Source organism: Mustela nigripes, chromosome 7 (genome assembly GCF_022355385.1).
Source record: "Mustela nigripes isolate SB6536 chromosome 7, MUSNIG.SB6536, whole genome shotgun sequence".
Taxonomy (NCBI): Eukaryota; Metazoa; Chordata; class Mammalia; order Carnivora; family Mustelidae; genus Mustela; species Mustela nigripes.
The window spans coordinates 135960727-135983655 of NC_081563.1; the positions used below are offsets into that span (position 1 = coordinate 135960727).

Genomic DNA, 22929 nt, shown 5'->3' on the forward strand with positions numbered 1-22929 from the left:
CGTGAGAGCAGGACCAGGCAGGACCCCTGCAAGGAGAGGGTTTCACGGAGGGTTTAGCCGTCATCTGCATGGAGCAGAGTCTGAAGGTCAGGCAGGATCTCGTGTCTCAGTGGAGGCAGCTGCCCAGCCCCAATGCCTAAGCGCCCCACCAATGCCACAGAACAGAAATTATTAAAAAAAAAAAAAAAAAGTTCCTTCTTCATCTTATCCCATTGGTGGACTTGGATTAGACACCCACGGGGCCTGGTGCTGAGAGGTCCACTTAGAGCAAGACTCCCTTGGTGCAAAGTGTGATGGAAACCTCCGGGGGGTGGGCAGCGGTGCTCCAATGTGGATGCAGGAGTCAATCGCCAGGATTTGCTGAAAGGCACATGGATTGATCGATTGAAGGGGCCTGGGGTGGGCACTGAGATTTGCATTTCTAACGAGCTCCCAGGGGAAGCCCGGCTGCTGGTCCAGGCCACCGGCTGGAGCCACAGGCTCCTCGGAGGTGTCCAGTGAAGACCTAAGACCTAGAACCCATTGGAAAAATCAGAGTGATTGGCCTATAAGCCTCACCATGGGCCAAAAACACACATGGGGCCCTTCCGATATATTCTCTGTCTGGGAATTAAAGTGAACTAGAGAAGCGTAGAGTCACGATTTTAAACTGTGAGCCCGTGCTCTTCAATTGGATCATGGCGATGAGTGCGCAGGTCAGGACATTTCTAAAAATCCTTGAATTGTACACCTAAAACAGTTTTAATTGGGGGTTATATAAATCATTTCTCAATAAACCTGTTTTGTTTTTCTAAACGTGCCACACTCCAGTGGCCAAATTTGAGATTATCCGAGCACCTAGAATACCGTAATAACAACTGTAATTGGCTGAAACACATTGAAGATATAAATATCCAAGCATTCATAATGATTAAGGACTAATCTTTTTCCTATCTCCTCGGTTGGAGCTGCCTTTTAGGAAAAAGCACACAGCTCCAGAGGATGAAGGAAAGCTCGCTTTTACGGAAGAATGCTGGCCCAGGAAATGCAGAAGGAATGACGGACAGTCACCGCTTTGCCAGCCCCCCGTGGAAGAACTGGCGCGGTCGGGGATATGACTTTGCTCAAGGGTGGACGGAGGCAAACCACAGTGAGGCAGAACCTCACAGCCAGGAGGACAGCTCCGAGCAGGGCAGACAACGGGGAAATCAAACCCTCACATCGTTGGTGGGCATGGAACACAGCGCAGCTGCTTTGGGAAACCGTCCAGCGGTTCTCCAGATGATTGAACCTAGGGTTCTCCTATGTCCCAGCAATCCCCTTCTCGGGTATATATACACCCAAGAGAACTGAAAATACGTGTGCACATTGGGCGCCTGAGTGGCTCAGTCTGCTAAGTGACCGACTCCTGATTTCGGCTCAGGTGATCGAGCCCTGTGTCGGGCTCTGTGCTCGGCATGGAGTCTGCTTGTCCCTCTCCCTCTGCTTCTCCCCTCCGCACTCCCTCTGTGTGTGTGTGTGTCTCTCTCTCTATCTCTAAAATAAATAACAAAATGTGAAATATCCGGAATAAGTAAACACCTAACAATGGAAAGATTAGCGGTTGTCTCGGGCCGGCGGGTAGGGGATGAGAAGTAACTGTTCACCGGGTGTGGGGTCTCCATTGAGAGTGATGAAATGCTCTGGGACCGGATAAAGGTGAAAGTTGCACAAGTCTGTGGACATCCTAAAGACCACTGAATTGTAGACTTTAAATGGGTGAGTTGTATGCATGTAAAGTGGATTTCAGGAAAGCTACTTGCTGAAAAGTCAAGTAGGAGAACAAACATTGGGCGCTCTCCCTTCGACGATATGCGCTCAGAGCAGTCATATTCCCAGATACACAGAGCAGAAGGGTGGGTGCCAAACCTGGGGGTGGGGACAGCTCTCGTTTGGGAAGATGAGAAAGTTCTGGAGATGGATGGTGGTGAAGGTTGCACAGTAATGTGAATGGACTGACTGCCCCTGAACTATACACTTCAAGATGGTTGAAACGGGGGTGGGGGGAGGTGCCTGGGTGGCTCAGTCGGGTAAACATCTGCTTTCAGCTCAGGTCATGATCTTGGGGTCCTGGGATCAAGACCCAAGTCTGGTTCCCTGCTCAGCAGGGACCCTGCTTCTCCCTCTCTCTCTGCCCCTCCCCCTGCATGTGCACACGCGCGCTCTCTCTCTCTCTCTCTCCCTCCCTCCCTCAAATAGATAAATAAAATCTTTAAAATAGAATAACATGGTTAAAAGGGTAATTTTATGTCCTATTTGTTTCACCATAGTAGTAAAAAGGTAGCGCGGGAACAGGGTATCCACAGGCTGGGAAGGGGTCATCTCCAGAGGAAATGCTGGTCCAAAGGAGGAAACAGAAGATGTCAGCAGAGAGTATCCGCTGCCACTACTCCCTTAACCCTGGGCTCAGTCTTCTCCCCGCAACAGTGAGACCCCCTGCAGGCATGGCTTGTGATGGCCACGAGGTCAGCCATGAGCTAATCTGGCAGAAACGGTCCCCCTGGATATGATCCCACTGGAGGTCCCACATCCAGCTCGCAGGAAGTGAGGAGAGAGGGGAACGAGCTAACGGACGCGACGTGGAAGCCCAGACACAGTCCAGACGCAGGACCTTCCACAGGCCACCTGGGCGGGCCCTCGCCATAGGCCAGCGCCCCCACACCAGAGCGTGGGGTTGAAAAGGACTCGATACAGAACCACCACGTGCAGTGCCTCAATGAAGGGGAGCCAGTGTGGGTGAGCTAGCTGGGGGCCGCTGGGAGCTTTGCACGCTGACTGGCCATGAGATGCTGTGGTCAGCTGGAAAACGGCCCCCAAAGATGTCCTCTTCTGATCACGGAACCTGAGATGCGTCCTCGAACGCCAAGTCCCTTCGCATGTGCGAATCCTGAGATGGGAAATAATCCTGGCCCAGTATGACCCTACAGCTCCTTACGAGTCGAGGCAGGAGGGTCTGTGCACGAGACCAGGGCAGAGAGATGCCGTGGGAAAGGCGGCCAGGAGCCAAAGCGTGCACGCACCTCTAGAAGCTGGAAAAGGCTGGGAAGTGGATTCTCCAGGAGACCCTCTGGAAGGAACCAGCCCTACCCACACCTTGATTTGAGCCCAGAAGACCCATTTCGGGCTTCTGGCTTCCAGAACGGCAAGATAATAAGCTGGTGCTATTTGGAGCCCCTAACTTATTCTGGTCTACCACTACCGCAGCCGTGGCCAACACAGGTGCTCTCGGGAACACCTGTGCCCTGCTGGGGCTCCTGATGGCACTGCAGGACGACGCCCTCATTCTGAGAGCATGCAGACTGCAGGGTCTGGGGTGCACCCCCATGACTGGCAAAACAGCCCTTCAGAGGAAGCGGATGGGGCTGAAGTTCAGCTCTCCTCCAGTCGGCTTGGTTTTTCATGCTGAGACTTTCCATAATAAAAAGTTTTTGAAAGTCTCAATGCAGGAAAGGTTTCACCAGATTTGGGGATTTGGGCCTGGGTGGAAGGGGGCACCTCCGGAGGAGGCTGTGAGCCCCAATCCCATTCGGGGCATACCCTCCACCGCTGGGCCCCCCGAAGGCCTTCCCTGGGGCCAGCACCTCTTCCTGCTATTCTCTGAGTGTCTCCCGCTCGGCCCCGATCCTTCCCATGGACACATACATGGGCTCTACCCGCTCCCATCTTTAAAACAACATCCCCCGGCCCCGCTACACCGTGGGGTCAAACTTCCCAAAGGAGTCATGAGGACTCCTGCAGAACCCCCTCCTTCAGGTTGGCTCCTGGTTCCACAGCCACCTTGGAAAGGAGCCCAGTCCCCCACGTGCCACGGAAGCTGGCCTCGCCCCGGACTCTTGTGGGGCCACGTGGGATGGTGTCTCTCCACCTCCCCCGGCGGACTCCTCAGCAGCTTTCCAGGGTGAAGACCACGCCCTCCACCCTCCTGAGCACCTGTTCTCCTGCTCCTTTGCTGTGCCCCCCTTACCTGAACTCAGCGGAGCCCCTCAGCTCAGCCCGGGACTGCTTCTTTTCTACCCAAAGCCTTCTCTCTCTTACCTCCACCTGCTTACTCACAACCACCAAGCACACGCGTCAGCCCCTCTCTGGGAGCCCCAGCCCTAGGCGCCCGACACCCCATGCAGTGTCCCCTTAGGGGAGTGGTAGGCATGCCCAAATGGAACCCCTGGGGTGGGTCGGGGCAGTGGGCCCTCAAAAGAAATCTGTGAATGTGAATTTATTTGGAAAGAAGATCTCTGCCCCCAAAATGGCAGCTTCGTGAGGCTGAGACGGACTGGAATGCCTCCGTTTCTCAGAATGCTGAATAGGATGTCTCCTGTTTTCTTGGAATTTCAGCTGAAGCCTGTGGCTGAAGACAGTACGTAACAGCTCACATCTTCCGAAGAGAGGTACTTACTGTTCAGCTGACACCCGGACTTGCTAAGAGAGAGCCAGAGCCACTTCAGAGGCCCACACACTACTCCAAAGAAAGTAAATGGCCACAATTTTCTAGAAGATTAGAAACTCGGTGCAGAGAGTGAGGACTTCTCTGGGGGAAAGGGGAGCTGTCATCTCACAGCAGGCTCTGGACATCGTCCCCATCTCCCCACCACTGAAACCACGTGGAGAGAGCATCTAGAGACCCCTTCACAGGGACTGAGGGTGCCCCAAGGGGGCCTGACATCTCACCACCCACCCAAGGCAACGTTCACCAAGCCGATTCTAGATCAGGTTCTCGGAGGCAGCACAAGAATCCCATAGGAAAAAAACAAGGGCCCGGGGGACAAGTGCACACATAGGAGGCAGGTAAGGGGGCGGGTCCCATCTTGAAAGCCTCCTCCTACCCAAGAGATCTCCTGCCCGAGCAACACACAGAGCGGGGGAGGGGAACAGTCAGAGGGAGGAGGATGGGTTTTACGAGGTCAGCAGGGGATCACCATTGGGGGAATCCTCAGTGGGGGAATCTCCAAACACACACTCGGTGCCTGGGAGCCCCAACCGTGGGCCCTCGGCCGTCAGGCGGGAACCACATGCCACCTCTGTCTCCTGGGCCCTGCACGCCAGCCTGTCCCGAACACAGAAACAGCTGGGGGAGTGGACAGGCGTGGGGGACAGAGAGCAAAAGCACACAGCCCACAGCCCCCAGCACCGCCCCCGGAGACCCCCCAGAAGCCCTGAGCCGGGAATGGGGGATGCACTGGAGGAATGACTGCACTTTCTATTTGGGTCGGGAGGGGCTTTTCAAGATTTGCAAAAGACAGCTGCTGGTTTACAGCAGAAAACGGCCAAACATCCTACTGGATACCCAAGTCCCTGGGAACGTCGACAGGGTGTGTGCACAGGGCATCGTCAGTGAGGCAACAATGAAACCGCTCCCTGTGACTCTAGTCGCTGTGGCCTAGAGCCCAGAGGAAGCTGCTAGCATGTGAGGCTCCGTCAGCAAACCCGCTGAATGCCCAGGTGGGCGGCACGCCCGACCTCTCCCCTCATTGCTAGCACGTGCCTCTGTCTGAAGTCCAGTGCCCCACACTGCAGGGTACCAACCCGCTTCTTTTCGAAAGAGGCAGCTTTGCTACCCAATCCTCTGCCTCCAAGGGGCCGGGGGGCCATAACAGCACCTCCCCGCGTCCCCACGAGAGGCCGGTGAGGTCCGTTATAGCACAGACAATACCAGATCTGAGCCTCTGTGGTTGCATCATTTAAATACAACAGTTACACCTCATGTGAAATGCACCAGGTATGCAATACACTGACCGCCGCTTGCTGCCGGGTGGAGATAACTCATAAAGTTCTTCAAAGGAGGTCATTTGCTAAAAATGACTGTGACGTCTCAAGCCTCACCCTTCTCTGCAGGCTGTGGGGTATCTCGGCTCCGGGAGAAATAACATTGACAATCCTGAGTTTCAACACATCTAAATTAGCAAAGTGTCTCCTTGCCTTTCTGGTTGCAGCCCCTCCTGGGCCACAGAGACGTTATTTAAAATGTTCATGAGAACGGCAAGGAAGCTCCTGGACTCTTCCCTCCCTTTGGGGGGTTAAAAGAAAACTGGATTTTATCTCTAACGCTGGCTGGCTCTCGTCCCTGACCCCTAGACCATAATTCGTGAGGCCCTGGAGGAAGGATCTTTGAGCTGGAGGACATACTTCTTTCTGAGTTCTTGTATTATTAACTATCTGTGAGAAGTACTATCTACATCAAGTTAGGGTTTTTTTTTTAACATTCTATACTGTACAGAGATCCAAACAGCATGTGGAATGGAAAGCCCCTGGGGCATAATCGTCTCGAGGGAGAAGAGCAAATCAACAAATGCAACAGGATCCACAATTCCTATGGGGCTCCAGAGGGCTGGGTCTGGATCAGAGGTCGGTGCCGGCGCCCCAAGTGGATCCGCGGTCTCGGGGCGACACCTGGTGGCCGCCGTGCCCGCCCACCTGAGGCAGCGGTGCGCAGCAGCGCCCCCTGGCGGGAGCTCCTGGCGGCCGGTGGGCGGCCTGGGGAGGAGTCAAGATCCCCTGGCGTGGGGCGGGGGGGGGGGGGGGGGGGGGGCTGTCCTGTGGTCGCTGCGGTTGCGGAGGACAAGTGCCTGCGAGGTTTCCTTCCCTGCCCCCCCCCCCCCATCCGCATTCTGCAGCGCCTGCTTGCGTCCAGCTCCGGGTGAGCGCTTCTGCAATGCTTTCAAAAGGAGGACCAGCCCACTGGGACGGGGGGGTCTTGGGGGAGGTGACCAAAGTCTCAGCCCCAGGCGGGCTGGCTCACCCCGAGAGCAGAAGCATGGCCTGTGATCTGGCGAGTTAATGCTGTGAGGTGCTTGTCCAAACCACACGGCCTCTACAGTCAGGCGTCTTCACGTGGCCACCTGTGCGCTGCGCGACTCTGGGCAGGCCCCCGGCGGGGTCCTCAGTGAAAAGCGGGCTCGGACTAGAACGCGCTCGCGCCGCTCAGAACCAGCGTCTCCGCGTGCTGGGCAGAAATCCTGGGCTCTGCCCCTGACCTGGTGAATCCGGGACCTCGGGGAGGCGAAGCCCAGCCCCTGCGCCCTCTTCCCAGGCCTGCCCTGGCACGCTTGCGCGCTGGCGGTTGGAAACCTCGGACTGTGCGGACCGTGGAAAGACACGAGATGATGTGTGCAAAATGTCTGGCCTGGGGTGAGGGGTCCGTCAATGATTCTTGGAATTCTCCAACTTTGGAGAGCTCGTGGGGTGGGGGGGGGGGTCTCTTTCCTTTGTTTCTTTTTTATGTGTATTTTTAATTACAAATGTAACGTGCGCTGTTAAACGTAGAATTACTGTGTGGCCCAGCCGTTCCCCTTTTAGATGTGTACCCAGAAGAACTAAAAACGGGTCCTCGAGCAAATCCGTGTATGCTCACGTTCCTAGAGGCCGTTTCCACAATAGTCCAAGGGTGCGAAGGGCTCCTGGGTGGCTCGGTCGGTTAAGCATCCGCCTTCAGCTCCGGTCAGGATCTCAGGGTCCGGGGACGGAGCCCTACGTCAACCCCACCTTGGGCTCCGCACTTGGCGGGGTCCGCCTGAAAGATTCTCTCCCTCCCCTCTTGCCCACCTTCCCTGCTCTCTCTCTCTCTCTAATAAATAAATAAAATCTTTTAAAAAGGGGGGGGGAACAACCCAGATGGCAACTAATGGAGGGATAAGGACGGAATGTTATTCAGCCATAAGGAGGAATGAAGGCTGCTACACTCTTGGTGTGGATGAGCCCCGAAAACAGGACGCTAAGAAGCCAGATACATACTGACTTGATTTATCTGAAGTCCCCGGAATGGGCAGATCCGTAGAGACAGAAAGCGGATCGGCGATTGCCCTGGGGTAGAGGGAACAGGGTGGGGAGAGGGGCAGGCTGCTACTGGGTCAAGTATTCCTTTGTAAGGTGATGGAATGTTCTAGAACTACCTACTGGTGTTGGTTGCACGACACTGCAAATGTGCAAAACATCATTAATGACAAATTTCACATTATGGTATTTTACCATAAGAAGAGAAATGCTGGTCGTGACCACTTCAAGATGTATGAAGCAGAGCGGCCTCGGGCAGACAATGCTAAGAGCCTGAAGACCTTTGACCTCATTATTTTTGCTCAAATACCCTTACATGCACATTTACTGGATTTGCCTCCTTTTCAAAATTGTAACTCAGTGATCTCATACCCATCTCCTGGGCAACTTGCCGTTTTTCACAAACCGGGATGTCAGGACACATCACACTCCTTATGGCCGTCCCTAGGCCTTAGAGCCACAAATCAGGTCATTCCTTAATTGGTGAAAAGGTGCCACCATTAGCCTCACTGGTGGGCACTGGGAGTGTCTCCAGGCACTTGGTCCCCAGAAAGATCTGCCCTGAACATTAACGCATGCGGCACATAATGTTCTGAGGTTTCATCTCTGCGGGATGGAAGTACCAAAGTGGGGTCGCTGGGCGGAGTCATGAATTCTCCGAGGTCCCCTGGGAGCTCGCGAGCACGCGCGCATCGCAGCATCAGATGTGACCCGTTTTAGCCTCCTTCCCATTGCCAACTGACCACGCGCGCCAACCAAACGGTAGAAGGTGACCCCGTATGGATGCATTGATGGGATTTGACTGTGGGTGTGGCTGGCCTCGTTATGGGGCCCGGGTTTGGGGACCTCTGGGCAGGGGGTCCGCAGGTTCTTTGAGGGTGCGATGGGCGCTCGGAAGGTCCTCCCCAGAGCGCGCGTGTGTGCCAACAGGTGCGTCATACAATTTCGGGGGTTCAGACAGAGCAGCTCATCTGCGAGCCCCCCGCCACCGAGCCTTGCTCTTGAGTTTCCGGCGTGGCGCAGACTGCAGCATCCCTGACATTTCCAGCGAACACAAACACCGGCGTTTTTCTAAATGCTAATGGGTTTCTGTGCCCTCTGCTGGAGGCTCGCGGCGTCAGGGCTCTGCGGAGGCCGAGCCGAGCGCCTGGAATTTTCCTCTCATCTTAGAGCTTTTTTTTTTTTTTTTTTTTTTTTTTTTTTTCCCTTCTGCGCAACTGGCCCTGCAGTTCTCAATTGAGAACGACTTTCTAGAAGTTGCTGAGGAAGCCCTGTACTTAATACCAAAATCAGCAAGTTTCAGGGAAATTATTTATCTCCCACTTTGGGAATTATTAGTTCTGGATGGAGACTCTGATTGTATAAGGTTTGCTGAAAATTTATGAGGCTATCTGGAAACCAGGAGCGTATTGATTCCTGGTGAGTAAACATTTTAAGCAAATTAAGTGGTGCTAGTAATAATAATAATAATGGGCACTATTTTTCAAGTGTCTGCTCTGTGCCCGGCATTTAATCCCTCCAGCGATGACAGGGGCAGGTTTTATTACCCAAATGTTACAGACCGAGACACTGAGAGATGCGATTGCTTGGCCTCACGCCACACAGCCAGCGGCGAAGGAAAGTTCTCCGCCTCACCTGCCAGCCGGACAGCCCAGCAGGGCTACAGCATCGAGGGTTTGGGCCCCCAGGAGTCTGCCTCATGGGTCGTCTCATCTCCAAAACACGAACAGGTTAGAATGGAGACAATGAGGACCCTGACGGACGGAGAAACTGAGGCCGTTGGAAGGTGACAGTTTGCCCCCAAGATCACACACGAGTTAGGGACAGAGAAAGGAGTAGAATCCTGGCCCACAAATGCACTGAGAACAAGACAATGTTTTCCAATCCCAGCACAGCCCTCTTGCCTGCAGAGGCCTGCTCCGTGGTAGAGGGGACACTGGTGAGGGTGGGGAAGGGGTGAAGGCGCCCCAGCCCCAAACAGACTTTCCCCTTGTTGGAATCAGGACTCAGAGCAATCTGCCCAGGCAATTAATGTCCCCAGCCTGTGTCGCAGTGTCACATAAAGCAGTCTCAGGGCCACGGAGAAAGTCCCCCGAGTTGCCACCAGGGGGAATGCCATCCCTGCCGGCTCTCTGGGAAGCTCCTGTTGGCGAAGAGTCCTGAGGGAGGAAAGCACCGGGGTCTGCAATGCAGGGGGGATCCGTGGTGACAGAGACACCCAGGAGGTGGCGTGAGGTCCAGAGGGGCCATCAGGGGGCCTACGTCCAGCTTCTGGAGGAGACTGGAGACCAGGCCAATAGACTGGATACAGAGGAAGGTTCCAGCATCTCTGTCCAGCTGCCTCTGAGACCAGGAAGCGGCAGGGGACTCCAGGCTGGGTGGCCAGGAGGCTGGCTCAGTGGAGCGAGGCCTGGCCACGATGTCCGTGTCGCCCTCTGGATCCCACAGTGTGCATGACCTCTTCCTGATTTGCGCCGCGTGGCCTTCTAGAAAAGATGTGAGGCCACTTCCAATCAAACATGCGTACAAGAAAGAGCAACACGTTGTACCTGGTTCGAAGGAAGGGTGGGGGCGAGGGGAGGGCAGAGGCCCCCGCTGAGCATCCTGGCAGCCAAGGGGAAGGGGAGCACGTTGGGGACAGAGCTGTCACTACCTGCTCGCAATGGGCAGTCCCCCACCTCCCAACGCCGTTTTCCAGGCCGACCCAGGGAGAACGGGGCTGGGTATTATACCCAGAAGACTCACCCCCATCCAAGAGGCAGCCCATGCACCCATCCTCGCCTCCACTATGAGACACAAGCCCAGCCCATCCTGCACTTGCAGGGAGACCCACCTGGGCGATCAGGGACCACAGTGATTCCCACTGAAGACCGTCCCCAGTGCCTTGGGCCTAGAAGGATTTCAGGGTCCCACAAAAATACTTGAATTGACCCCACCAAAAATTTTTTCTGTTGGTGGCACCCCCCAAAAAATGCTTAATGAAATATCTATGACATGTAACGTGATTGTGACCATTTGCAAACCAACTCCTCTTTGGCTGTGGACCTATTTTATTCACTCTGTGATGCAAGCTTGTTTGAACATGGCCGAGAGCATGGTCCGACGGCCTCTAAGGAAGCACCTCCAGGACCTGTAGGAGCGTGTGCACGGCCCTGCCTCAGACTGAACTGCGTGTCAGCCGCGGAGCTTGGAACTTGCCCCTTTTCTGGCAGAGTGTTGCATTGAACTGGGGGCATGCGAAGATAGAGTGCTTGCCTCTGAAGTTTTGGGGACGAGTATCAGGCAGCTGGCTCTTGTAACGGCAGTGAGAGCAGAGCAAAGCTGCTGGCAAGCAAAGGACTTTGAGTAATGCCACTTGTTAAGTTAAAAGGGTCCCCGAGTCACCCCGCCAACATACCTCATTAGCTGAATGAATTGACCCCATGGTTGGGGTTATTTAATATCTGTCTACTGACTTTGGAGAACGTCTGCCAAAAACAAGATCTCAGTTTTGACACAGTTGATGCTGAGCTCTATTTTTTTCTGACTATTATTTGTCAAACAGATTGCTGAGCCGGGTGCCGCCACGTCGACCGAGTGTAAAGCCACATCATCGACACGGATCTTCCTTGTTATGACAGCAGGAAATGCAGCCAATTAATTTAAAAGCCGAATCCGGCTATCGGGATATGTGTTGGAAAGAAGGGCAGCCGGGATACGGTGCTGTTTTCCATCACTTTGAAAACAAAACTTCCACGGTCGAGAGACCATTGTCGCACAGACAGATCGCAGAAGTCGTGTTAGAATATGGGGCTTTAGAGAAACATACATCAGTGGGGGGTGGGGGGAGTATGGACAATACATGTCACCCAGCAAGACCATGGCTTCCGAGTCGCAAATGTCCCAGGAGGCTTGAGTTCCTTCTGCCACTTTCCTCCGTGAACAGGGGTGGAGTCTGGCCGTATGACGCATCCACACGTGTGTCTCGGATCTGCTACTCCTTCTGAACCATGCCACCATGTTTTAAAAAATTCAAGTCAACACTTAAAAATCTGACTATATCCTATCAAAAAGCTCTGGAAAAATCTAGCAGCCTTTGGCTCACGTTTCTGCTGGAGCTGATTCGTGGCGCCCTCTCCAGACAGCAGGACGCAGGTCCGCGCTGCTGGTTTCCACTCTTCCCTCTGGCTCCCACTCCCAGCCCTGATGCATGGCAGACAGGGCCCCTCAAGGGATACACAGCCTGGAACTAAGCATAGGAAGGATGATGGTGTTGCCACGTGGGGTCCTAGCAAGGAAGGAGAACACTGGAGGGAGGAAGGATTGGGGGGGTGGGGGGAGAGGTGTGTTTGGACCACTGGGGATGGGACCCAAGAAGAGATGGTGCCAGCTCTGATTCTCTCCTCTTCGAGCTCATCGTCGTCCTTGATATGGTCTCCCCCCAAATCCAACAGCAACTTATCACTTTTAACCAAGACTAATAAGGCACCCCAGTAGAGGACGTGACCGGAGAACCAAGCTCTCTCTGCTTCTCTAGTCCCCTATCCCCCAAGCCACAATTCAAGCAGCAGACCCCTCAGAGATGGCTCGGGAAAACTTCTGGAACATCACTCGCTGCGGCAGCACGTAGCACACAGTTCCTGAGCTTTACAGACTGAAATTCAGAGCCCACCCCACGCAGGACCCCCCGACATTTGCCAGCACTTGTGCATGGCAATAGCAGCAGTACCGTTATCACTGCTATTACTTCTATTATGCTGATGCATTAGATGGTCTCCAGACGCGAGAAGGTAATTGGCTCCCATCACCCCAAGCCGCGTTACTGGATACAATGTTCAAATAGCTTAAAATTAACGGCTGGCATCTGAGCCCGCTCCGTCCATAATGGATTACAGCATGAACACAAACTCACCTACCTCCACCAGCACCCTCCCCGATTCATTTGCAAACAGGACAGATAATTTAGTATCTGATTCAGATTAATTGCCACATTTTCTTGGCTTCCTGCTCCCCAAGGGCCACTGTGGATTTGAACTCTGAAGAGTTACCCAGGTCACCCTCGAGGTGCAGACATTCCCAGAGGGAGTCAAACTTGGCTCTTCTTGGAGCGTGACTTGGACTTTGCCCTGAGAAGAACCTTGTTCTTGGTCAAGTTCTTTGCGTCTTTTGTCCCTGACTTCGCCATCCAGTAGAAGAGGAACATACGCTGCTCACTGTGCCTGCGGTTCAGGCGCCGGGCGAGGGACATGGGGGTCTCCCCCCTGGCATCTCTTTCATTGATGGAGGCTCCATGGTTCAGCAGGTGGTTGATACAGTCCAGACGGCCCATGGCTGCGGCCACATGCAGGGCTGTCCTGCCCATGGGGCTTTGGCTGAGACAGCTGGCCCCTGTAAAACAAGAGAGCCGGCTGAGCAAGGCTCACCCTCCGGGCCAGGAGCCTCACCTCCAGAACTACATTCAGGAGGAGAAGCTCAGGAGGGGTGAGGCCATAACAAGAAGGCTTAGAGTTAGTAACGGCCCCCGCCTGACCCCAGCAGGGAGCATCAGGGAGGAGGCATTGCTGCACTGTCCCAGTGACCAGCACTGCCTTGCCCCCCATCTGCCCACGGCACGCTCCTGCTCCAGGGCCTTCCGCAATGGCGTCCTGGACCCCAGTTGTGTCAACCACCAAACCCCATTTCTGGCATCCACTACCCTTGGGGTCATTCTCTAGGTGGTCCCTGCTCTGTCTCACCCTGCCACCCTCCCCACACCACGGCCTTCCACCTCTCTCTTTCTGCGCATGCTCCAATTTCACCAGTCTTCTGTCTTTGCGCGCTAAAGACACCCTGTTCCCGCATCCCACCCCAGGACTTTGCACATGCTGTTCCCTCTGCTAACGGCCTGTTCCCCGTTTCTGCCCCCGCCCCCCGCCCCCACCAGCCCTGGCTAACTCCATCCTTCTTTTATCACTTCCTCAGGAAAGCCTTCCTCACCCCCTCCCATGAGTCCCGCTCCCCTGTATATGCTCAGCAGACATTCCACAGCTTCAGAACATGCCGTGCACGACTGACCATGGAATTAATTATTTGTAATAATTTGCTGACTTCCCTTCATAAACTCCATGAAGGCAGAAAACACACTTGTTTTGATCACTGCTGTTTTCATCCCCGGCACGTAGCGCGATGCCTGGAGAAGACAGGCGCTCGGGAAATGACAGACGACGGGCAGCCTGACTCATGGACAGATTTCACTTCGATTGAATTCCTCACTGCCTCCCGCAGATGGATGGGCTAATGACAGGTGTCCAATACGGACTTGTTGAATTGAATCAAATTCTGGGTAACAAATATCATGACACAGAAAACAAGGCAATTCAATTACAAGCAGCTGACATTTCTGTAGCCAGTTTTTATGAGCTATGGCTGGACGGTGAGGTAACGTTTTAAATAGGTTCTCCTAACGCCCAGCCTCAGCCTCGGCACGGCTTTGCGGCGGCTGTGTGCAAAGGACAGAAAACTTTGCAAAGCTGGCTGTAATGTTTTAACTGGGGCTTTCAAATACATCACAGTTCCATCAGAGTGAAAATGACTTTTTATGAGCTTAAAGGACTGCTGGTCTGTGAACAGCCCATATCTCATCCCACAACAGGCGGCATGGAGAAAGCAGTGGAGAAAACAGCAAAATGGTCAGGAAAGCCTCTACCCAGTCATCCTGCCCTGGCCTCGAGGATGTTGGCGCCCTGCTTGCTGGAGGGGGCGGGGACAGGAGGGAAGACGAGGTGCAGAGGGCCAGGGTCAAGGCCACGGGCAGGAAAGGTTCAGATTGGAAAGCAAGTTGATAGGGGAGACCCTCGGATGAGGCCCCTTCTGGGCCTCAAACCCCTGACCAAACAGTACGTCACATGTTCTTCCTGTTCCCGGGGAAGCCGGCGGCCTGGGCCATCTGCGGCCATTGTCTATTGTTCTAGAATGGTCGACACCTCAATCGGTGAACCTCTTTTCCCAAAAATATCCTACGACCAGGAGAGATAAAGATAAAGCGTGCTCCGGCCGCGTCTCACGCGAGCCCTCACGTTCAGAGACAATGCAGGCCAAGGCTGCTGCTTCTATCAACAGAAAGAGAGAGAGAAGTGACAGCCTGTCCTTGGAGCGAGGGCGGGGGATGGGGATGGAGACCAGATGAGAAGGGGGTTCGTGGCAAGGGTCTCCTGAAGGAAATCATTCAGAGCCGGCCTACCAATGCTCCCCCAGCCCCCTCCAAGAGAGTGATGCTGGCTTGGGGCTAGACCCCTTGGACTGTGGCAGAAACCCAACCTCAGATGGGGCAGGAATAACACAGGGAGTCCAGGAACATCTCCAGCGGCGTTCGAAGAGGCCAGGAGGCTCTTTGGGCTACTCCTGTGAATTAGTGTCTGGAAGTTTGATCTCTCTGATGACAGAATCTTCTTGAAACCCGGCCAGGAGAGAGGACAACCGCCTTTACTCAGCATGTCCTAAGACCCCTACAGAAAGAGGCTCCCCAGTGGCCCATGGGACCATGATTGGTGGTTGACACAACTGGGGTCCAGGACGCCATTGCGGAAGGCCCTGGAAGACAAGCACTCTGTCCTCCCCACCCGCGGTAGACCCCAACTTGTGAACATACTCAGCCATCTCTCAAAATTACCATGTTCTAGAAGGTACTGCACGGCGTCCGAGTGGCCTCTGTGAGAGGTAATATACAAGGCCACGAACGCTCTGTGAGCAATCCAGGCCTTCCACTGCTTGTGTTCCAAACGCTGCGAATTTGCAGTTTGGTAAAGAGAATCTTCGTCGACACCGAGGCAGGAGAGCTGGGCAGAATAAAGGGAGTCCGCACAGTGAGTCCGAGTTCTTTCAAAAGTGCAAGCTGCACCTGACTGGTGGGGGCCGGGACCTTCCTGAGGGAAGGGTGGCTCGAAGGCCCAGGGAAGGCTCGGGATGGGAACAGAGAGGGGCGAGCCCTGACCGAGAAGCTGGAACACACCCAGCGGGGGACATTGTTGACCGAATTCTATACATGTCCAGGAAATACGCATTTACCATCGGGCAGGCTCGGGAGGCAGGAAGTTCTTCCTGTCGGTGTTTTGAAGAGAGAAAATAGCTTTTCTGGGTGTCCAGAGGAAGGTGGTTGTGACCGTTAAGGAAGACGCCAGACGACACGAAGTGGCCTCCCCAGAGGGAAATGCACTTCTCTGGAGACTGGATGAATTCTGGTCTTCCGATCTATTTTCAGGCCCATTGTCTCCGCTAACTTTTGGAACACTCTGAACTCCACTCAGGGATGAAAAATAGCCCCGTAACATAATCATCTCGTGGTGAAGCGAGGCCCTGAGCACGAGAGGAGGGCTGCGGGCTCCAGCAGAGAGGAACTCCGTCCCAGATGCAGGGCATCGGGGGTGGGGGCGGCAGTGGGGGGAGGCAGAGCCCCAGAGTGTGGGAGACAGGAGGGAGTGCCCAGGTTCAGAGCGAGAGCCAGAAAACCGAGGCAGGACTCGAGTCCTCGAGAGTGGGGTAGAGGGGGCAGGGAAAAGCCGGGAGCCGGACCACCCCAGGGAAAGACCCGGAAGGGGACGCACCACGTCTGGGACGCCTCCTTCTAAGGCTCCCGCACACAGGCAGGGGGTTGCCACTGTCAGTCTTGGCCCTGCCTCCCCAGAGACCAGCCACCTCTCCCAGACCAGATCCCGGATCCCCACAACCCTCCTGCAGCCAGCGTTTCCTGACCCCTTTCCTGCCTGAACATAAACCCCATCCTCACACGCTCATACCCTTTCATCCAAATGTACTTTCTAGAAAGCACACACTTGCTTCCCTCAGTGGCCTCCCGCCGCCGGCTCCTCGCTTCTCTGTTGGGGAGACAGTCTGGTTTCCTCTTGCCTTCTCCCCGCTGCCCACCCCAGAGCTCAGCTGAGAGCCAAGCACAAGGCCTGGCAAAGAGCTGGCACCTGCCGTGGGTCGAGAAGTGCGTGATCTTTCCTCCTTAGGGGAGGGGCAGACGCCCCCTCGGATTTTTGCCCCGTTATGTGCTCTGGACTGTGCAATTCCCAGTTACCTGGAGCCCTTCGCCCACTGTGAAATCAGGTTTTCAACTTTACAAAATATACGTGTGACTAGAAAATCCATTGCCCATTGATTGCCCTTCTTCCTCTCTCTTCGGTGGGGGTCGGGGGTCGGAGGGAGGGGGTTGTAAGGGAGCACCGTGAACCGGCAAACCCAAGAGTGAGTGGGAACTCTTGATACGGTGTCCGATCCTTATGACATGTGGCCGATCTCCTCTTCTCCTACTCTGGAGCTTTTGCTCCAACAGTCGCATTCAAGACTGAATCTCACCCCACCCCATACACACATACACACACACACAAACACACACACAGAGTTTCCAGTTGCTCTGTGAAATCTGATACCCATTTAGAGACACATGAGGGCACCTTACTGGGATCCCCTTCCACAGCCGCCAAAACCAGTTCTGTCCATCCATCATGGCGCCAGACACATAATGAAATAATTCCACCAGGAACAACATCATGGAACTGCAACGTAGTATCATCCATCAAAATTCCTACTGGGAATAATTTTTACTTTAAAAAAGTGGGTATTAGAGATAAACTATTACACTGGTTATCTTAAGAGATGATCTGACCTCAGGTATCACAAAGATCATCGGAAAGCCTGGAGCGCTAATCTCCTGTGATGAGCTCACGGGAGTCTGTCTGGGGTCGTTAGTGCTTTTTAGAAACTTAATTTGCTCAGCTCAAATGGAAGCCGAAACAAAACAAAACACGACAAAAAAGGGCAACAGCTTCTAAAATTCTGTAATTATAACTCGTTCTACGGCAAAAAAAAAAAAAAAAAAAAAAAAAGACACATGAGTCAGTAAAGTCTTTTTATGAGGCAAAGTCTATGAATAGGACCTCTGGAAGCGAACGTCACAGACGCAGCACAGCGGACCTATGTGCGTCAGACGTGAAACTAAAACACAAATCTCTGGTTAGTGTTGTCAGCCGCTGGCCGAAGATGTAACTACAGCAAAACTGTGCTGGGTCTTTCCGATGATACTCTACGGCAGGGTTTTTTCCCACTTGGCACTACTGACGTTTTCGACTGGGTCGTTCTCTGGGGCGGGGGCTGCCCTGGGCACAGCGTCCCTGGCCTCTGCCCAGCAGATGGCGGTAGTACCCTCGCCCAGCGGTGGCCATCCAGAAGGTCTGCAGATGTTGCCACATGGCCCCTAGGGGACAAAGTTGCTCCCGTTGAGCATTTATGGTAATGGAAGGATTGTAAGGCCGCCATTCAGCATGATTTAGACTGGGGACGTTAGAGTTCTGTTGGACTGTCACCCAGAACCAGGGTTGGCATCTCCGTTTCCCGGTGAGCCAGCTGAGGACCCCGTGGCCGGGAAATGGCAGCCCCAGGACCCTCCAACCGGACCCGCCTTCCCTCCAGCGATACGCACGTGACGCTCTCGGCTCCGCTGGCCCCCTTGGGTGCTTATGAGAAACTTCGGATGGTGGATGAGAACAGGGAATAGCAATTAGCAAATTTGTTAATTAGGGTCTTATTTGTGGTTCTAACACAGAGGATAATCAGTAATTAGTCTTCAGTAAGACAACTTGACTTCCTAACAACTTTGAAAAAAAAAAAAAAAAACTGGGTAAAGCTGGATTTCCCAAAGAAAGGCAAGAGTGCGATTCACACATGCTGAACAGCTCTTGGAGAAATCAGAGCACATTCCCCCTTTATAGGCGGCAGCAACTGCCTTTGGCTTAGACAAATACTAATTATCACCAGCTAAATAAATTATGAAAGCTGACAACAGACATGTAAGATCGCCCCTAGTCCATGAATTTTGCTCACCCCTTTCAGATTTGTGTCTCTCAAGGTTTCACGTACATGTTAGCTCATGTGAACTTGCCCGACAACCTTTAGGTGGGTACAGAGGCGTCAGCGGGTTATTTATAGGCAGGAACCCAAATTTTCGTTACTCAACGTAGTAGCACCTTCTTTCTTTCCTTTTTGTTTGCCGTTAAGAGGAAGGGCTGCGGCCGCAAGAGAGGTCAAGCTTCTCCCAGTCGCTAAGTGCTTGCTGAGTGAGAGGATTGTGACATCAGCACAAGTCACTGGGTGTCTTCCATTGCCTCTTCGCTCTCTCGAATTTACGGCTCAGCATAGCTCATCGGGGAAAATAAATTAGCAGAAGGGGTGCCAGACATTTGTAGCTCAGGATCCATAATTTCCGAATTACTTGTTTTGGAACACTTACTGTCCTTAAGCAGCTCACCTCATCGTTATTCACATGTTAAATAGAGACCGGGCTTGAGATACATACTTCTTTCCAGATAAAGCCCCCAAAATGCCCCAGAGCAGCTTCCAAACATCCCTTTAGCAAAATAAAGATGTCAACAGAAGGTGCTTAGCCTACGCCAGAGAGAGCAAAGGAAAGTATCTGGCGTTCAATGTACATTTTGAATTTCCCGAGTCATCCCCGTCTAGAGGGGGACCTGGCACTCAGAATTCCAGAGCCCCAAGGCTCTGGGTTCCGGCTTAAGGAACTGAGCCCCGGAAGGGCAGTGTCTGGGGTAACGGAGAGCAGAGACAGGCTGATCTCAGATCTCTGCCTGTCTCCATCGCTTCCCAGCCCTGCATTACAGCCGCAGTGTCTCTGCAAATCGTTCTCCACACCCTCTGGGCTGCAGCCCAGAGCTTTTTATACCTCTGTCTCCTTGAAGTATTTTTGCATTGAATTCAGCCGGGTGGGGAGGTGATAGAGCCCAGGGGCTTTGGTCCTGTTCTCATATCCTAAATATTGTAGGGATCAGGACAGGGATAGGCAGGTCCTCAGGCTGTGGGATGGAGACTGATGGACGGGAAGAGGGGACTCTAGAGTCCTCGCCCCGCACTGGGTGCCTACCGCATGAGATCTGTCTGGATAGGGGGCCTTGCCATCCTGACTTAGCCCCAGCGAGCTTTGGTGCTGGGTTCGGATTCCAATTGGGCCAGTTCTGAGCTCCTGACATGGACAAGGACGCAGCTTTAGATTCGGGGTTCTGATACAAACTGGGTTAGTGCCAGTATTGGGGGATCAAATGTGGGTAGAGTTTGCTTTGAGATTTGGGGTCCTGATGAGGATAGAGTTTGCTCTGGATGTGGGACTCTGATGAAAGCAAGATTTGCTTTCTGTTTGGGGGTCCTGGTATGGGAAGGGTCTATTCTGGGATGTGGAGTCCTTGCACGGGCAGGACTTGTTTTGGGATTTGGGATTCTAATGTAGCCCTATATACTGTAGCCACCAAGGGTAAGGACTCGAAGAGGTCAGCCTTGGGAATTGTGGCTGCGGGTAATGCTCTGAAATTCGAGGTCCTAAGATGGGCAAGATTTGATCCAGAGCTTGGGGTTCTGGTGTGGATAAGACTGGCTGAGGGATTTGGGATACAAATACAAGTAGAGCTTTCTTTGAGTTTTGGGGTTTTTTATAGAGGCAAGGCTTACTTTGAACTCTGGCTTCCTTACATGGAGATGGTTGGCTTAAACATGGTTTGCATAAGATTTAGGATTCAGATATGGGTAGGTTTAATGTGAATTTTGGGGTCTTATTGTAGGCAGAATTTGTCTCATGCTTTGGAGACCTTGTGAGGTTATTTTGGTTGGGATTAGTGCTCTGGGATGGTCATGGTGAGCTTGGGAACTGGTTTCCAGGTGTGGGAAGAGTTCATTTTGGGTTCTGGCATCCTCATTTAGACAGAGATGGCTGATGGATTGGGGTTTGGGTGCACAAGTGACTAGTTAGACACTGGGGGCTCACAATTGGGTTTGTTGGCTCTGGGATTTAGGGTCCGGCTCTGGGTAGAATCTGCTTTCGGGATTCAGGTTTCTGTTGCAAGCAGGGGTAGTCTGGGGTATTTATCTTGGGTCCAAACATGGGTGTGATTGGCATAAAGTTATGGGGCCCTGGGGTGGGCAATTTGTTTCAGGCATTAGCATCCTTCAGTCGACACGGTTGCTAGAAGAGTCAGGGTTCTGAGAGTTGCATGGTTAGCCTGGGGATTTGGAGTCCAATCTTCGCCAAGTTCGTTCCTGGTTTAGGAGTCCTGAAGTGGGCAGAATTTATGAGCTTCAGCATCCTTGTATGGATGTGGCTGCTGGAGGACTCAGGGTTCTGAGGTAGTCATGGTTAGTCTGGAGATTTGGGGTTGCCTTGGGCAGGTATGTTCTGGGTTTGGGGGTCCTGAGGTGAGCAGTGTCTGTTTCATAGTGTCCTCTCATGGACATAGTTGCCGGAGAATCTGGGGTTCTGGGATAGTCGTTTGGGGTTTAGTCCCAGGTAGGTGTGCTCTGGGCTTGGGGGCCCTGAAGTGGGCATGGTTTGCTCTGAGCTTCAGCGTCCCGTGTAGACCCGTCAGCCAGAGGATTTAAGGTTCTGAGGTAGTTGTAGTTATGCTGGAGATTTGGGGTTCAGTCTTTGGCACAGTTTGCTTCAGGCTTTGGCATCCATGTGTGGACCTAGCTGGCTGGAGGACTGGGGGGAGCGATTATGAGTCCAACATGGGGATCTGGAAGTCTGCATTGAGTTTGGAGTCCTGACGCGAGGTTTGCCCTAGACTGTAGGGTCCCACTGAGGACAGGCTTTGTTTCAGGTTTCTGGTCTTGTGTGGACCCTGTGGGCTTTGGGATCTGGGTCCTGATGAAGACACTGGCCACTAAGGGGCCGGAAGGGTCTTGCTTAGGTGGCAGCGCCTTTGTGGAGATTTGGGGTCGCAGACATCGCCAGGATCTGCTCAGGGTCCGCGGGTCTGACTAGACAGCTTGCTTTGGGAGGAGAGTCCTGACTCAGCGGGATATGTTTGTGGATTAGGGTCTTGCTGTGGACAGGGTCTGCCTTGAGATGTGAGGTCTAACCTGAACCCGATTTGTCAAGATTGGGAAGTCCTTGTGTGGCCAGGCTGGCTTTCCTATCTGGGGGCTTGGGGGTGGGGGGGTTGGGGTTTGTTCTGACACCTGGGAGTGGGGTGGGGGAGTCCTCACGCGGGCAAGCGTCCCTTCAGGGGCCGCAGGGTCAGAAGGGGGCCCGGCGCCCCAGCGGAGGCCATACACGTGGCGAGGGCAGGGGGTGGGCAGGGTCACCTTGGTCCAGGTACTGGAGCCGCTGCAGGTCCAAGGGGATGCCGGCGGTGAGGTCCAGCTCCTCCTTGAGCTCCCGCACCGTCATGTCGCTGCGGCAGTTTGTCACTTGGAACATCTCCCCGGTCTCCTCCAGCAGCACCCGCATGACGAAGGCTTCTGGGGAGGCGTCTGGGGCCAAGTCCAGCGCCGGGCTCACGGCCTCCGGAGCCCCGACGCCGCTCTGGCCGGGGGAGCGGGCCCGGGGCCGAGCAGGGAGGGGCCGCGGGCCCGTCCCCCGCCCGCCCCGCCTGCCCCGGCCGCCCCGCCCGCCGGCCACGGGGTCCGAGCCCAGGGCGCCCCCCGGCGGCTCCCCCGCCCGCGCTCCGCCGCCCGCAGCGGCTGCCCTCCGCATGCCCTCCTCCCGTCTCCTGCCCAACCCCCCGCCCCCGACCGCCCGCGTCACCGCAACCCTCCCCCCACGCCCCGCGCGGGACAGAGCCCCGCGGACCGCCCTGGGGTCCTCGATGGCCCGATGGCCCGGGGCTTGGAGGCGCAGCGGTGGCGGAGTGATTTGAGCTATTCCCCCCTATCCCCAGGGGGCCGGGTCCCCCAGGCTCTTCTGAAAGCCTCCCAGCTGCTCGCCAGGTCACTCACTGCCCTGTCACGGGTGACCTCACTCCAGGTCACAGGCCGCCGTGGCCGCTCGCAATAGTCTGCGTAACTCAGGGCCCAGGGCCTGGAGTGGAAACGCCCTAAGTCCTCCCGGAGCGCCTCGTCTACAGGGGTCGGGCTGGTCTACAGCGGCGCTCAGCAGCCCTATTCCTGGCACGAGTGGAAACCCCCACGGAGCCGGGCCGGCGCTCAGGCCGCTCCGGAAGCGGGAGCCGGGCCTCCGTGAGGGTCTGCAGAGCCGCACGAACACCCGTCAGTTCTGAAAATGCTCTCGGATTCTCCGAGGGAGAAAGGAGCTGGTGAAAACTAGCAGAGAGGAAGCGTCCACTCGGCGCGGGGCTGGGACGGCTCCCCTGTGAAGATGCCTTTCAAGGGAGCTCGGTCTGCAAGAAACCC

General features: G+C 54.5%; 1 protein-coding gene across 1 annotated transcript; it reads right to left on the minus strand.

Annotated features, from left to right (window-relative positions):
- Positions 1 to 12847: 12847 nt before the first annotated feature.
- ANKRD60 (ankyrin repeat domain 60) lies at positions 12848 to 22273 on the minus strand. Its single transcript, XM_059407711.1, has 4 exons — positions 21883 to 22273; positions 17193 to 17323; positions 15410 to 15575; positions 12848 to 13149 (listed from the first exon to the last, which is right to left on the minus strand). The coding sequence occupies exons 1-4, from the start codon at positions 22271 to 22273 to the stop codon at positions 12848 to 12850; spliced, it is 990 nt and encodes a 329-aa protein (XP_059263694.1).
- Between the last annotated feature and the right edge of the window lie 656 nt (positions 22274 to 22929).

What these genes read in the sequence shown, in the direction of transcription:
- ANKRD60 (XM_059407711.1), bottom strand. Translation starts at nt 22,273, where the DNA reads ATGCGGAGGGCAGCCGCTGCGGGCGGCGGAGCGCGGGCGGGGGAGCCG. An exon ending in GCTCCAGTACCTGGACCAAG is followed by an intron (nt 17,324 to 21,882) that starts GTGACCCTGCCC and finishes TATTCCCAGTAG; the next exon opens with GAATTTTGATGGATGATACT. An exon ending in GCAGTACCTTCTAGAACATG is followed by an intron (nt 13,150 to 15,409) that starts GTAATTTTGAGA and finishes CTTGTTTTACAG; the next exon opens with GGGCCAGCTGTCTCAGCCAA.